The sequence below is a fragment of the Caloenas nicobarica genome, chromosome 7, assembly GCF_036013445.1.
Source record: "Caloenas nicobarica isolate bCalNic1 chromosome 7, bCalNic1.hap1, whole genome shotgun sequence".
Lineage (NCBI taxonomy): Eukaryota > Metazoa > Chordata > Aves > Columbiformes > Columbidae > Caloenas > Caloenas nicobarica.
Window position 1 is genome coordinate 25701537 of NC_088251.1, and position 15761 is coordinate 25717297.

At 43.0% G+C, this 15761-nt stretch overlaps 2 protein-coding genes across 2 annotated transcripts in view; both read left to right on the plus strand.

Moving 5' to 3' along the window:
- The window catches only part of RPS24 (ribosomal protein S24), a 155940-nt gene that overhangs the window by 131066 nt on the left and 9113 nt on the right, over window positions 1-15761 (plus strand). The window lies entirely within an intron of this gene.
- GPRIN2 (G protein regulated inducer of neurite outgrowth 2) lies at window positions 3563-5573 on the plus strand. The gene has a single exon (XM_065638560.1). The coding sequence runs from the start codon at window positions 3563-3565 to the stop codon at window positions 5363-5365; it is 1803 nt and encodes a 600-aa protein (XP_065494632.1). The 3' UTR covers window positions 5366-5573.

The following is a 15761-nucleotide window of genomic DNA, read 5'->3' on the forward strand; positions in this document are numbered from 1 at the left end:
TCTATGTTTCAGGTGGTTAATCCATTCCTGATTAGCTGATTCACAAAATACAGTGGGATTGCACGACTGTGAAATTATAGTAGAGAGGTTCCATGTTTTGGGTTTGGTTTTTTTGGTTTGTTTGTTTGTTGTTGTTCTTAGTGTTTTTGTTTGTTTGTTTAGTTTGTCACACCATTCAAGCTGGAGTAGGAAGTACAGCACCTCTAGTGCGTGTGCATGTAGTTTTGTGTCTCTTCTGTAGGGATGTATATGCACATGTAAGAATTTTTGTGTACCCTGGGGAATCAATGCCAGCATTGCACATGTGAAATGTAGAGTTTGGGAAGGAGGGTATGGGATTATGTGCCATTTCTAAAGTCTAAGGACTCTTCTCTAGGTTTATGCCACTAGTAAGTTTGCGTTTCTGCAGAGGAGAGTGGTCTTCTGTTTTGTCTCTCTGCTGATGTTAGTGATCGATGTGGCTGTATTGATGATCTGATGTAGTGAGAGCTAAGCCAGTTTAAAACAAACAAACAAACAAAAAACCAGCAGAAAAACCCAAACAGGGTTGGCAAGCTGATGTAGTTCATGGCACACCTGCATGCTCACTGTGAAATGCTGTGGCACCATTTGGCTATTTGGCTGCAGCAGAGGTGAGCAAAGGCCGAGCCTACCAGTGGTTTGTTCTGCAGCCACCACCCTCCACGCAGAGGTCCTGGTGTGCAAGTCCGGCTCAGGGCCCTGCCTCTGACCGGTGGGCAAAATGTGCAGTTGTGTACAGGCTCATAGGTCTTGCCAGTGGGGAAACGAAGCAGGGAATAGAGGGAGAAAGCAGTAGGTGGCCTATGAACAGGGACATGTTCAGGCTGTCTGGGAAAACAGAACTTTGGATTTCAACACAATGGGAAAGTGCATTATTCTAAGGAAAGCTGACTCATCTTGTTTGAATGAGGCTTTGTTTTATTTTTTACTGTTTCTTTTTTTCCGCATTCTTAACTATGTCCTACAGCATCAGGTGAGATGCTGTTTTACTTAACCGGTAATTGTTCCCATTGTTTTTAAGGTCCAAATGTCATAGGATAATTGTTACAATTGTGCTAGAATGGAACACTGGTCCATCTGAGAAAAGATGTTCAAATGCTCTTGATAGCTGCTGGTTACAATGTTTTATACGTATTTGTACATGTGTAATGTATGTAAGCATTGGCCCATGTTTGGCTTTGATTGCAGCTGCAGTCTCTGTGGGTGGGGCAAAAATAAATCTCTTCAGAGTTCCCGTTTGAAGGTTTCATTGCAAACATCACACTGGATGTTGTTTTCAGTGATGACAGTTTGGACTGTTTCATTCATCCGAATGTGTTTCTTCGCATTCAGGTGATGAATCAGTCTCAAGGTCGCATCACTTCTTCCAGTTACAGAGGTTTCTGCAGTAATGCTACATAAAGTGAACAGACATCTTGGTATCTGTGTGTGTATATATATATTCAAACCTTGTAAAGTTTGTGAAAGAGGTCTTCTAAGTTTGCACAACCTTATATCGTCTGTAACAGGATGTGTTTGAAGCTTCCTTTCACCTGACACCCAATATTTGTGACTGAGGATTTCCATTAGTAAATGTTGTTTCATCCCAGTGTGTGTGAAAGCCTTTGCAGGTGTTATCTTTAAAGAGATTAAATGTGAGGTCTTCACCTTGCAGACAGCCATGCTCTGGTGTTTAATACTAGTGACTCCACTGAACTCTACATAGCACACTATACCCAAACGTGTAAGTGGCTGCAGGATAGATAACATGCTGGAGGAGATGTGTGATGTGTTTTAAAACTGTCGTTTTCCCAGTTCTTGCTTCTCTTCTAAGTGTCAGGTGAGATTTTGTGAGGGCTTTTGAAGAACGCGCAGAAATACGACAGCCAGCCTGGCAAGAAGTGGTTGCTTTTGACTGCAGCTGCACCCAGCAGCGCCTCTAACGCAGGAGCCTGAGGTTCCATTCCTGGAAGAAAACATGCTTTTGTGTTGTCCTCAGATGCCACCAGCCTCTGGAGTCTCACAGGCCAGAGAGGCTGCGTGGCATACAGAGCAGGCTTGGTGCAGGTGAAGTCTGTAAGGAGTTTAACTTCTGACTGAAAAAAATTGTATGAAGGAGGGGAAACTGCCTTTTTTCTGCATACAGTCTGAATTTGAACAAACCCTAATGCTAAAGGATATTGCTGCCAGTCACAAGTCCCTACTACACAACCCACAGTGAGAAACTTCTCAAAGAAGTGATTGCAAATGTTATATTTTACTGTTATTTTTTAATGTTGCCTTGCTTGATTTGATTTCATTATGGAAAACAGCCAATGAAAGTGGATGACAGGTGGTGGGAAGATTACAACCTGAACTATTAGCTTGCCAAAGTTAACAACAAAAATGGAATTACAAGTGTAAGCACGGATAGCTGTCTGGCTCAGCGGTGGAGCTCTTGGTTTGTGGATGGAGCAAAAGGCGTGCTCTTTATCAGTTATGTTGGTAGATGACTCTCTGAGCCTGTAAATATATTAAAAGGATCACATATGAAAAGCTTCTCACTAAGAGATTTGAATGTGAGCCCTTGTAACCACAGGTTGCTTGGAGTCATGAGTGAACTTTCCTGTTAGATTTACAGAGTGCTTTTGTCCACCACGTGTACATACCCGTCTTGTTTCACATATTCATTTTTATTTCAGTGATACAGTTCACGAGAAATTGTGAAGGTTTCTGTAGGAGTCCTGCTAGGGAGGCAGAGCTTATACAGTGCCTCTGAGGGAAAGTTCTCTTAAATGAGAATTTGTGGCTTCTGCTATACTTCTGCACAACAGATTTTCCGGTAGTATTTGACCTGGCAACAATGAATGTTGCTCTAGATTTTTCTGTTCAACAGAATGGGTTCTTTTAGGAAAGAGAGATATGTATGTGTGTAGATAGATAAAGATATATTAGCATATTAAAATAACTTAGTTATTCAAATGCTGAAAGACCTCTGTGACACCAAGGGAATGTGAGTAGTCAATTAGTGGAAGATCTGATTCAACCAATGGATCACTAAATCTGGTCGGATTCAAATCTTCAATTACAACTTTTCTTAGATGTGGAAGTGCTACACAAATGTTAACAACATGCAGGATACTATACCAATCAGTAGAAACAAGTGTTTTCTAACAATAGAAGTGACTGAGTGCACTAAAAAAAGGACAGAGCTTTGTTTTAAGGTTTTCTTGGTTTGTTTTTACCCTGCTTCTGGTACAGTGAGTGTGTACTTTGCTCAGCCAGCGTGAACTTGTGGATTCCCACCAGTGATTGGCATAAGAAGCCCAAACCACGCACTGAAGCATGTACTCTTAACAGACTCTGTGCCGAGATGCAGATTTTCCGTCCAGCTCAGTGGTTCCCAGTCTGAGTACACAGAGACTACAGTACAGTGCTTTTAAAAAGTGTTTGTGAACTGTGAAAAGCAAGAAGCCCAGGCAGAAGGTCAATAGATATTATAGTTTCCAGTGCATATACTTCCTTCTTAAGTTGCTTCTTTTTCTTCTTCTTCACCATTTCTTACAGATACCTCTTTTTTGCCATGTCGGCTGACAGCCACCAGCTCCACACTCATTCCTACCAGGACACACTAAGTTCTACTTGTGACGGTCTCCTGAATGTCAACAGTCACCCCCTGTCGAAGAGCTCCTCAAGTCTGGCCTGTACTGGGCAATCAAGTTTAGAGGAAAGGCAAAGCAACAAACAGGAGCTGAAGAAAAGCCACAGTAGCACCATCTGCCATACCCTGGGAAAGGAGAGTGATGCAAGGAGTGTGCCAAGTCCTGGATGGTCCTTCTCGCAGCCTGGTACGATGGGACTTGGATCAGTGGTCCAAACCATAGGTGGCCAGTCAGCTGATGACAATTCACAAAGAACTAAGAGTACAAACCATTTTCTTATTGCTGAACAGTCCCAAGTATCCTGGGAAGAAGGGGACACTAAGATGTATGTAAAGAGCAGCACTGTTGAGAATGTTTCTTCAGCCTGCATTGCCAACCAGCAAAGCACATGTAAAATGGAAGAACCAGGAACTGCCCTTCAGAGAAGCCACTCAGACCTAACTTGCAGCTGCAAACAGCAGACTTACGTTGCTCACACAGAAGCCAGTGTTACTCACTCCAGCCTAAGCTCTTCTAGCTGCAGGCATGGCCCACCAGTGGCTAGGATGTCTTTCCAAACACAGGGTTATGGATCAGAAACAAATGAAAATACATCTCACTGTCAGAACATTGTGACGCATCTTCCAGTTCTACCTAGAGCTGAAAAAGTACCCACAAATAGCTATGACAGCGGTGGTATTCCACGAAACACTACTGTTTACACAGATCCTGGAACTTTTCACACAGCTGTTCTAGGACCCCACATGCCTGGAAATGGCTTCTCAAACAGGACAATGTTCAGTCAAGCCACTGGGATTATTCATGGTGGTCTGACTTATGGTAATATTCCAAATTCTGCATACTCCCCCATGGTGATGACAGTTCATAACAATTCTGCAGGGCCTTGTAACATAAGGCAGGACCCTTGTTTGAAGGCAGATGCCACCGTCCCTGCCTATTGCCATTCTTTGCCCATACCTTCTATACAACTTGTTCCACGATTGGTGTGCTCAGTTAGTGAGTCGGGAAAAGAGCAGGCAGCACCTGGCTATTTTCATTCCTTTTCTACTTCAGACATTCTGACATATCCTAAGCTGGTGTCTTCAGTAAGTGAATCGGGCCTGGATGCCAAGAGAGTCCTGAAGTGCTGCAGCATTCCTGGAGAACAACCACAACATGCTCAACACTGTGCTCAGCAGGAAAGACCTCCTCCAGAAACAAAGGCTGCCTGTGTTGCCTTTAGTAACCAGCAAGGTGCAGATGTGGTGATGACAACTAAGGATATGTGGACTATGACCTCTATGAATGATTTAACCAAAGGACTGAAACCAGCTCTTGAGCGTAGAGATGCCGAGGTACAAACTCTTCCAACCATGGAATGCAAATCTGTGGCAACAAGCCCGGCGGCTGCAGCAGAAGGCCACTCGCACGTGTTCCCAGAGGTAAACCTGGAGCAGGACTTGGAGGCCCCCAAATCTCCGGTACGTGAAGTAAGATGGGATGATGAAGGAATGACATGGGAAGTGTATGGGGCATCTGTGGATCCAGAAGTCCTTGGTTTAGCCATTCAAAAACATCTTGAGATTCAAATAGAACAATTCCAGACAGAGCCTGCTAATCTGGCTGGGAAAAGTAATGATGAGCCATCTTCTGATAAAATGGGGAAAAAAAGGCCATTCAGAACAATGATGCATTCCCTGAGATATCCCAGCTGTTGTGCTCGTTCCAGTACTGCAGTGGAGTGAGCACAGCTGTAGAACAGCTTCTGTGCTGCTTTTAAATTGTAAATAAATGCTGACCCTTGAGTATTAACACAGTACGTGTGGACAATCCACTGCTGGATAAGTGGGAAAAGTTCAGTGACCACCAAACACGCATCAAAGCAAAGAAAAACCCGTGGTTGGGCCATGTAACAGAGGACAGCACGTTGTACCTACATCATGGCATCTGAATGCTCCTGACTGTATTTAATGTAGCACTGTTTTATTCTTCTATGTTAGATTTAAATCATATTGTAAGGAATGAGACTTCTTTTCTAGATGATGCATCTTTTTAAAATGATGGGGTTTTTTCTGTATTTTAATAATTTAGGGTTAGAAAACAAAGTTAGAAAATGATACTTTAATCAAATCTCCTAGCTTTCAATCTTATTCCCTTAAATTGCTTTGGGAGATACTTTGCTGTTCATTTATAATAATGCTGACTATAAACTCACTTTGACCGTAGACAAAATGACAAACTAGTGTAATGCTGTATGACAATGAATTGTAACTTTTGCTACATAACTCTGTGAAGTAATTTTGATATTGCTAGTCTGAACTCTTCCCTTTACAACCTGATGTACAGTTGGAGGATGCTTCTGCAACTTTAAAATAAGTTTGTAGTTACGATTAATTACACTCTAAATATCCAGAACAGATGTTTACCAAGTGATTGACACAAATGTACAGTATTACCAAAGATGACTCATGTAATTTGAATTACTTACTGAATGCTTGTTTTAGAGACATGAAACAAAGGCTGTTCAGATTACTCTGCCACACTGCCATACCCCACAAATCATAAGCAGTTTTGTTTTATTTATATTAAAAGTGATTTCCAGTAAGTTCTTTTTACGTGCATCTATCCTGACCAGTGGTTATTCTGGTTTTGCATAAACCCCAGGTGACAGCGTGCGTGTAACCTTTGCTTCTCTTGTGTTCCCTCTCTGGTCCGACATCAAGTGTCTGCTGAGAGTGAAACTTTGTGCCTTCACCCCCGTACACCTCTAAGGTTATTTGTTCCAAGTGCCTTGGTCATGTGGGCAGCTTAAAGATTTATTTTCTCCTAAAAACAACTTTGCAAACAATTTCCCAGTGAGAAATGTTTTATGATAGTGTAACACAGCGTAGTGCAGGGCCTGTTTGAAGTGAGAGGTTTGTCAAGGAAGGATGAGACCATTATTTCCAGTGTCCTATGTGGACTTTGGTCAATGTCTAAGATACTCCAGGAAACTAGGAATGTGCGGTATGTTTTGATGAAGAGAGAGGAACATTCATTTCTGTCTCAAAGGAAAACTTGCAGTGTCAAAGAACTTAGTGCTGTGGAATTATAATTTTTTTCTTGAAATATGTGTGATTGTACTTTTGTTGTTTTGGTTTGTGCTTTGTTCCAGTAAGTTAGAAGGCTGTCTACATAATGTTCACCTGACATTTATATATGAACAGGAGCCCCTGGTGCTTACAAAAGCTTTAAAATTTCATCTAGAAAATACTTAACTATAGGACCTGCTAGCTGGAATGTGCTGTGATGTGTTAATTCAATAACATAGAGTAGTTAAAGATCAAATTTTCATTCCTGGACAAAGGGGAATTAAACAGAGCTGGCTCCTATGAAACTGGCTTTGAGTTCTGGATGTTTCATTCAGGCGCTGGGACTTTGGCCTCCCTAAAGTCTGAACTCAAAATGAGTTTTATACAAACCAAGTCTGAAACCAGTGGAATATGGCACCTTACTCAGGACGCCTCTGGAGCTGTGAGCATCCAAATTTTGATAACAATCTTAGATGTTAAAGTTCCTTTTATTAAAGTTTTACCAGAAGCAGAGAAGTAATGAGTAACTAAAAAAAAAGTCACTTCTGCTGTTATCTATTGTTTAGCTAAACAGTTTCTATACGGGTGTGTTTTATGGTCCAGAGTATCGTAAGCAGTACCAAACATTGATTTCTTCCTTTCTTCAAGTAATGCACTTTGAGAATTTTAAGCACTATAACATCCTAAAACCTTGTGTTTGTTAGCTTGTCCTCAGGTGTGCAGAATTAAAGATTTGAACAGTCAAACTAAAGCTTTAAAATAGCAAGTGTACTTTCATACCATGGCCATCATAATCCGTACTTTTAAGCTACTTGACATGTGGTATAATCTTGATTCACCTTCCCACCCCTGCCATCCCAAGCACTCCTCCAAAATAAAGCACCCAACTCTAGGAAGATGATAAAATAGGACCAGTATCAAACTGGTCAGAAAGAGAGAGCTTGCAGAAGGGACTGGAACAATATGGAAAAGCCCCTTGAGTGCTTTGGCTATTGTATATTATAAAAGCTGGAACAACTCTTAGATTTCATACAGCTCTGGTGTGAATTACCTATGGTTTATGCATCGATACAGATTTGTTATTACAGTACTAAACACTGGTTATCATTCCTGGATGAGAAAAATAAATTAAAAACAAGTGGGAAGGACACCAATGATTTTCTAATCAGGAAAAACAGATGCTTGCTCATTACAGGTATTGTGGGTCTTCAGGATACTAACTGGAGTTGCTGTTGGTAATAAAAATAGTGTTTGTGTTTGAGGGATTTTCTATGCTTTTGGAAAGCATAAAATACAATGTATGTTACTGGAGATCTGGGAAAACAAACAAACAAAAAACCAACAACCAAATACTCATCTAAATATTAGCTAGATGGATAAAATAATTTGTTTCACTTGTGTGATGGATGCCTCTTAAAAAAGGGAATTTGGATTCACTTTGCATTTGGGTTTGATTTTTTTTTTTTTTTTTTTTAATATTTAAATGCAGTCAGGTTGTATATTAAGTATTCTTCATATTAGTGCTCTGTTCAGGTGTTACTCTTGTAAATGTGAAAACTCTCTCTGTGTTTTTTAATGCTTTCTAACTTGGGAAAATACAAATCCATTACATTCTACTTTTAAATATAAATAAAGTAGAAGGAAAACTTAAAGGGGATTTATACCTGAGCAGGTCAATGCTGAACACAGATGTTTTTGAGCTAGGGTGAGATCAGGGTGTATTATTTTCTTAACTCCATTTGAAAACCAGTTTGCATTGCGTCATGTTGCCTCAGCGCTCAAGTGCCATTTACATCTGATCAAACTGGAGTTGCCTTTCACCCAAATCCTCAGTGCTGGTGGCACTGACACTCTGCGAGCTTAACCCTTTTGCCTCAGTGCTCCTTCTTTCCCTTAAAATAGGGGAACAGCCACCTAGTAATGCAGTATTTTGGTTAGGTTATGTCATCCCTAGACACTAACTAATGTCTCTAGAAGGACCAAACTGTTTAAGATACTTGACAGCTCCAGGATTGGTGATGGACTGATGTGCTCAGGTCAATGTTCAGCACAGACTGAAGGGATTGATTCTAATATCAGTATGCTGATGAAATAGCTCTGAAAAAATCTTATAATAATTCATTTCACTCGGGATTATTATCTTGCTCTACTGACAAAGGAGATGTATCACCATATTTATTGGTACCATTCCTGGAAGAGAGGCCAAAACCTGTCAGATGTTTGACACTGACTGACTTTATTATCATTGCACAGTTGTAACTTGAGATCATCTCTGACTGCGGGGTTAAATACTGAAATATAGGATATTGTCTCGATGTTTAAAATAAAAACCTTCTGTAGTTAAGTCAATTATTTAAAAAACAAAACCAAAAACAAACTAAAAAGTTACTTAGTCAATGTCATATCAGTTTTTAAATTATTGTATTTATTTGTTTGGTCTTCTCCTGAAAATGTCAATTTGTTCTGAGAAACAGCTTTCTAGAGTTGTGTTTGTGACAGGTCGCTTAATGTTTGGGGATCAGGTGGGAGGGCCACCTAACCGAATTCACTCCGGGCCCCCATAACAAACTTCCCAGCGATTCCTGCTGCCCCCAGGTGATGCGGGGATGGGGAGGTGAAGCCGAGGGGCTCCCTGAAGCTGGCAGCCCCGTGACGGGGGTGCTGCGGGTTCTCTCTCACCCCCGTTCGGGCTGCAGTGTTTGCAGACTGCTCAAGAGACCTTTGAGTCGCTGCAGCTGGGATCCTGAACTGGTTCTGCTAAGGATGGCCACAAATCTCACCCTTCAGATACAAGTTTTGCTGTGGGAACCCCTGCTCTGCAGTAAGCTTATCTTCGTTCCAGATGTAGCTTAAGAAATTGTGTGTTGTGCAGCTGTGCCAGGAGTCCCCATGGAACAACACTGTTCTGTGCCCATGGTCCCCTGAGACAGGAGTAGGGAGGAAAATGCAATCAGCTGTTCTCTACCCAGCTGTAACCAGGGATGTTTCAGCGAAAAAAAGCATCTTCACTGTGCAGACAGGGAAATGTATTTCTTCGTGATTACTTCTCTGCTTATAGTCAGTAACAAATAATGTCAAGCTGGACTAATTGCATTATTGGATAGATATTTAGTCTTTTAAATCCAAAGCAGTAATGACCTGTCTGAAGACGTGCTGAGGTAAGAGGCTTTCTGGAAGGATGTTATTCCTTCTTAAAGATGGAATAAGAAAAAACATGTAGTTTTGCTTAGGAAAAGCAACACACGGTGAGGCTGGGATGAAGCAGAATTTCAGAGCAGAGATGAGACCCAGGAACCCCAGCTCCAAACAGGGAGCATGGCCAGGTGCCCCCCAGACACTGCTATAGCCCCTTCTCGCAGGAGCTTTTCCAACTGGGAAATTGCAACGTTAATGCTTCATTACCATCTGTTCCTTTCAGACATGTTGAAGTGATTAATTTGTCGTCTTAAGCCCCTTGAAAATGAGAGCAGTCTATTAGTGTTAAGTAATACTGTTAATTGGCAAGAGAGGAGGAGGCAGCATGTGGGTTTATGAGTTGGAAATAAATTCTAATCAATTCCTATGGTACCAGTTAAATAACTTGGTGGGACTTGCTGCATCAGTCACTTGTGTCTTTCCCTTTCAGGGGACTTCAGGATTTTAAGAGTGAAGCGAGTTTTCATTTCTAAGTTCTATTTCTTTTTCTTCCATTCAGAACTGTGGATCTGAAATGAAGAACACAAGGTGCCTATTGAGCTCCTTTCCAAAGCCTTGTTATTTACGCTGGTCACAAGATCCAGCTGACTCTGCAGACAGGGAGAACCTGATGCAGAGAGCCCTGGGCTGCGTGTGTCACAGGGCCTGGGCGTCTGCTGAGGGCGGGAGCTGCGGTGCCTTCTGCTGGTGTTACAGTCCAGGGCATCCTGCTCCACTGCAGGGGCAGATCTAGAGAGCCACGTGGCTTGTAGAGATGAAGGGACAGGTAAGCCTCGTGGGTGACGTGTTGGTCAGTGAGAATTTTGTTCCTTTTCTTGCTCAAAAAGAAACTTGCAGCCAAAAATTCTGCCCCATATAAAAAGGCACGTGCTCCTTTTTCACCTCTGCAAGCTGGAATGAATGTACATGTTTGCTGTGGGGCAGCACCCCTGCCCTGGGCAAAGCCAGTGCTGCGGAGTCTATTCTTCCTCCCAGAGCTTCGTCACAAGACCAAGTACACAGTCACTTGTGGCTCCTGCTGCCAGTCTGCATCGGCGAAGGGAATGGCACGTATCCTTTGGCACGGTCACTCGGGTGTCCAGCTTCCACCTTCCTCAAGCTGCGGGAGTGCTGGGCCTCCAGCTGACAGCCGTCACATGCACAGGGACCAGTGTGTTCAGATAGCGGAGTACTAAGCTGTAGCTTGTAAGTCTTTAGAAGCAGTAATCCTGTCTAATATGCAACCTAAACAGATGTCATCTATCTTATTATCAGCCTTTCAATATACTATGGGCTACGCCACTCAGATGACATGTGAAGGAAGCTTAGAAAACAAAGCGGGGAAACACAAGCGAGGAAATGACGCTGCAGATCTCCATCCCGTTCCAGCCACCTCCTGCTCGCCTATGGGCAGAAAAGACAACTCCAGCAACCATGGGGGACTCAGCAGTGTAACGGAGGAGAGATTTTGTCCCCGGTGGTGTTGAAGGTAGTGTAACACAAGGAATCTGGGTCAAGAGCTTTTGTGAGCTTTTGCTGAGCAGGAGTACATCTCCTGGCTCCGCCTGGCGCTCACGGCTGGTGTGCAGCCGGACAGGAGAGACCTGATCTTCCCCCGCTGCATTTTCTGGTCTCTGCTCTGCTCCTGTAATTTTATTGCAAAGCAGAGCTGTGGTCACAGCTTCCTGCACAGTGAACCGTGCTGAAACACCCTTTTGTTTGTGCTTTCCAGAGCACAACTGCTGACGGGTGGCTCTTTGCAGTGCACAAAGTGCACAGAACCATCCAGGCCTGGATGCTGTGACCCAATCTGTGCTGTACTGCCCTGACAGCAATGGCAGGAGGTGGAGCTTCTGGTCCTTCCCCTGCCACAGACACAACACCCTCTGTAATGACACATGATAAGAAGTCAGTCCCTTCATCTCCTCTGGTTGCTTTTTGTGATGCTTGTAGATAATTTTGCTTACCGTGGCACTGGCCGTAGTGCAAGCTGCTTTGCCCCGGATTGGGACTGAGCAGAAATTCCGGCATGTAGGGAAGTGAAATGCTGTCTTGCGTTCACATTGTCTGGAAAACCCTACAAATGCCATTGTCTCGGAGAATCCAGTTTTAGGAAAGCCTGTATGTTAATTTGAATTAATGGATTGATGGGTTATGTTGTAATTTCTTCCTTGTTTTCACAAGCATCTGTGTTTGCTAAATGTTATGCTTTTTACAGCATCAGCCTCGTTCTGACAGTAGAATTAGGGGTTAATTTAATGCCGCCCTGCTGTAGCTGCTTTCTTAAAAAGGATCTTGGAAAAAATATGAGGCAAGTGTTTCTGAGAAAGCAGAAGAGACCTGTTTTGATTGTGATGCCTGTTGTTAAATAACCCACTTCTCCATTTAAATGAGAGCAATCCCTAGAGCCATAACATAGCATAGGTGTCAGATGAAACAGCCCTTATGCATTAATGCCTTTATATGAAAAAACTTACCTCTATTTGGGATACTAAATTTGGAGGCTCTTACCCTGTTCTAGACACCTTTCCCACCTTTCTAGCATCACAGAAGCCAACTGTCTTCTGCTGAAGACAATTAATAATAACCTTTCCTAGTTTAAGGTAATCTCCTCAACCTCAGTGCAACAGGAGGTGATGAACAATCTGGAGAACTACATTGTGCAGGATCGAATGCTGGTTTTTTGTTTGTTTTCTAATTAAAATGCAAAGTGAGTCCCTGGGAATAAATAGTTTCTCAGAGATAACGTCTTGAAACCAACTCACACTTAGTTTCATGCCCAGTTATTGAGCACTGAAGTTCTCTCCCTTAGCCTGCATCTGAGCTATCTGCCAAGGAGCCAAACGCAAAGTGGCTGCCCTGGCCCAAAACCCCATCACTTGCAGGCTGAGAGGCATGGGGGCTTTAATCCCCAAATCCAGCTCTTCTCATGCAAGTGTAGAGTTCACCACTAAAATTTCAGAGACCTATGGTGAGCTCTACACTTGCATGGGAAACTTTTCTACTGATATTCTGTTTTCTTAAATTTACAGCATTTTTAACATCCCACGTGTGCCAGGCAGTTATTAAAAAATAACTGTGTGGTGTACGCAGAACATGATTAAGGATTTGTTTAACATTTGTCTTCCTCCTCAATATTTCAAGTTCTAGGAGCCACTTAGTCTAGGATCTATGAACCACTGTTGGGATGTGACTTTGCCTATTGAATGTATTTCTCTGTGTGTTGTAGACTGGCCAGAAAACTGTGGCAGAGGATTTTTTCAGCCAAACACTGCAGGGAGAATTATATCAGGCACTGAAGCAAAGCCACATTCCTGGCCTTGGCAAGTCTCCTTACAGGTATCACAGCCTTTATGACAGTTTTTCAGTGACATGAACATCACTGTCTTGGAAGAGGCTGCTGATGAAGTCAGTTAACACTCTTACTGACAAATAACACTTTGTGTTGGCACATTTTTGCATAGCTATTGAGTCATTCCTGCTGCTGTTGAACATGTGGTCAAGCCTATTGTAACCCACAAAACATGTATGGACATTCCTCTCATTTGTAAAGCAGGTGTGAGCTGCAGTACCTGTCGGTCATACCTGAACAGAGTGTGCTTTCGCCTTGATATGTGGGAAGACATTTAATTTCTGGCCATCACAGAATCTGTGTCTGCAAAAGGATGTGAGTATATGAAGTGGTTGCTGTTTGAGATGCATCTACCAGCTGAAGCTTTGGAGAGTTTCAGGAGGGAAAAATGAATAACAACAACAAAAAAGAAAGGCAGGAAAAAATGAGCAGGGACTGCAATGGCCATATCTGTGTTTTTGTTTTAGAGAATATTTGGGACCCTTAGGAAAATCTACTTGCCTAGGCATCTGTCACACAAAAGACGCTGTGTTGACAAACATCTGAATGTTTGAGTATGTGCTTAACAACATGTCTGTGCATGGGGTGTGGAGTCCCACTGCCTTCATTGCATACGTGGTGAAGTAGTACATTAATAAAGGCATTTCCCTCTACAATTGCTAATAACCCCTATTGCAGAAGATAAAGCATTTCTGTTATCACAAATTAGTCTGTTCCTTTTCTCTGTCCCTCTGCTCAGGGGTGACACTTCTTTGGTTAAAACTTCTGTTGTTACTTTTTGTATTGATAGGTTTGGACCACAAGTAAGAGGTTTGTTCATTCTGTGGCAGGACACTTATTCACAAACACTGGGTTCTCACTGCAGCCCATTGCTTCCAGAAATAAGTTCTGCCTTTGGTTAGACTTCCTGGGGAATCTACAGAAAACCTTCCTGGGGACCTGTCTGAAGGAAACGTGTGTGGAGTTAGGTGTATTCTGTACTTCTGTTTCATGTGAAGTGGGATAGACTGTATGTGGGATAGACGAATAGACAGGAAACAAAGTTAGCAAAACCAGAAAACCTTAAACTCGAGGAAGGAAAAGGCTAAGAGTGGTGCAGGTAAAGGTTATTAAAACATCTGGGTAAGTCTGTATATGAAACCATTTGTGCGAGAGTTCAAAAATATTTAGTTTATCTCTGGCATTGGAGTAGCTCAATACAAAAAGCAAAGACTCAAGGCGACTAAATACAGCACAGACAGCTTTGAAAATGCCCTGCGGGGAACTGAAGCCTTGGACTTAGCTCGGCTCCTTGGGCAGCTGGTGGCTGCGATGTTGGCTTTGGGCCGCGGGCAGGACGGGCGCGGGGGGAAGGCTGGGACAGATCTGGGGCGCAGCTGTGGGAGCCAGGGCCAGGCCACGGGCTGCCTGGAAGGGGACCAAGGACAGACGTCAGAGAGGACGTCAGGGAGGGAGGGCTGCGCGCCCGGGCTGGCAGGGGCACGGGGAGAACAGCCTGCTTCCAGTGATGGAGCTGGTGGTTCCCCTGGGAGCTGCATGAATTTCCCTGACACCCACAACGACGACTCTTCTATAATTTCATACTCTGCTTTGGGACCGTTGCTGTGTCTGAGAGGAGCTGCTGTCAGCTTGTTAGTCTCCCTTGGCATCTGGCTTTAGCTCCAGCTGTGCTGTGTTTGCTGCGCCGCTGTCGGTGTGCTGCATTTCTTTGTTTCCCTTTTAAAAGGCAGCGATGTGCTCCTCAGCAGCGTGGTAGAGCTGCAGAACATGGAACATACATTATGGGGTGTTAAACATAGAAGTTAACATGACTGTTTCTCTTCAACTGAATTATTGCAGTTATTGAAAGAGGAACGGTCTAAACAGAAACCAGAACCATTCTTTAAGACTATGTGCATAAAGCCATAGAATATTCTGTAAAATTATTGAAGCAGAGAACATTCCTCAAGGTCTTTGTGTTTTGGGTGGTGCAGAGTAGTACAGTTTGTCAGGCCATCGTCTGAGAACTGCAGGAAAAGCTTCCACTTCTGTATGGAGGCTCCTGTTTCAAGGGGCTGTGGAGGGATAAATCCCACCCTGTCCTTTATTCTCACACTGCAAGCCAGCAAGGAAGAATCTTTCAGTGTACAGAGAGGGTCATTAAGCACTTTCGCTGAACCAAGGCAAAGCCAAGTGATGGGCTTTAAGGTGCAGGACTACACACGATTCCCATTTGGCAAGTAGCAGTACTGAATTTTGGGTCCGGGAGCACATGCAGTGTCATATACCTACCAAGGGAAAAGTTGCATGCGTCAGTCCTCATTTTGTCTGTCCTTGATGTGTATGTAGATCCCTTTTACGCATCCAAAATGTTTCTATTTGTACTTTGGTTGGACGCTCACTGTCAATACTGATACACAGTTTTATCCATCACTGAATAACAACACATAAGCCTCCGTCTTCGCTACCGTTTGAACATGAGGAGATCATCTTGTTTGTCTTTCCATAAAATCGCATCTCCACCCAACCTTTTGACCCTGTTTTAGCAGACTACCAATTTGTCCT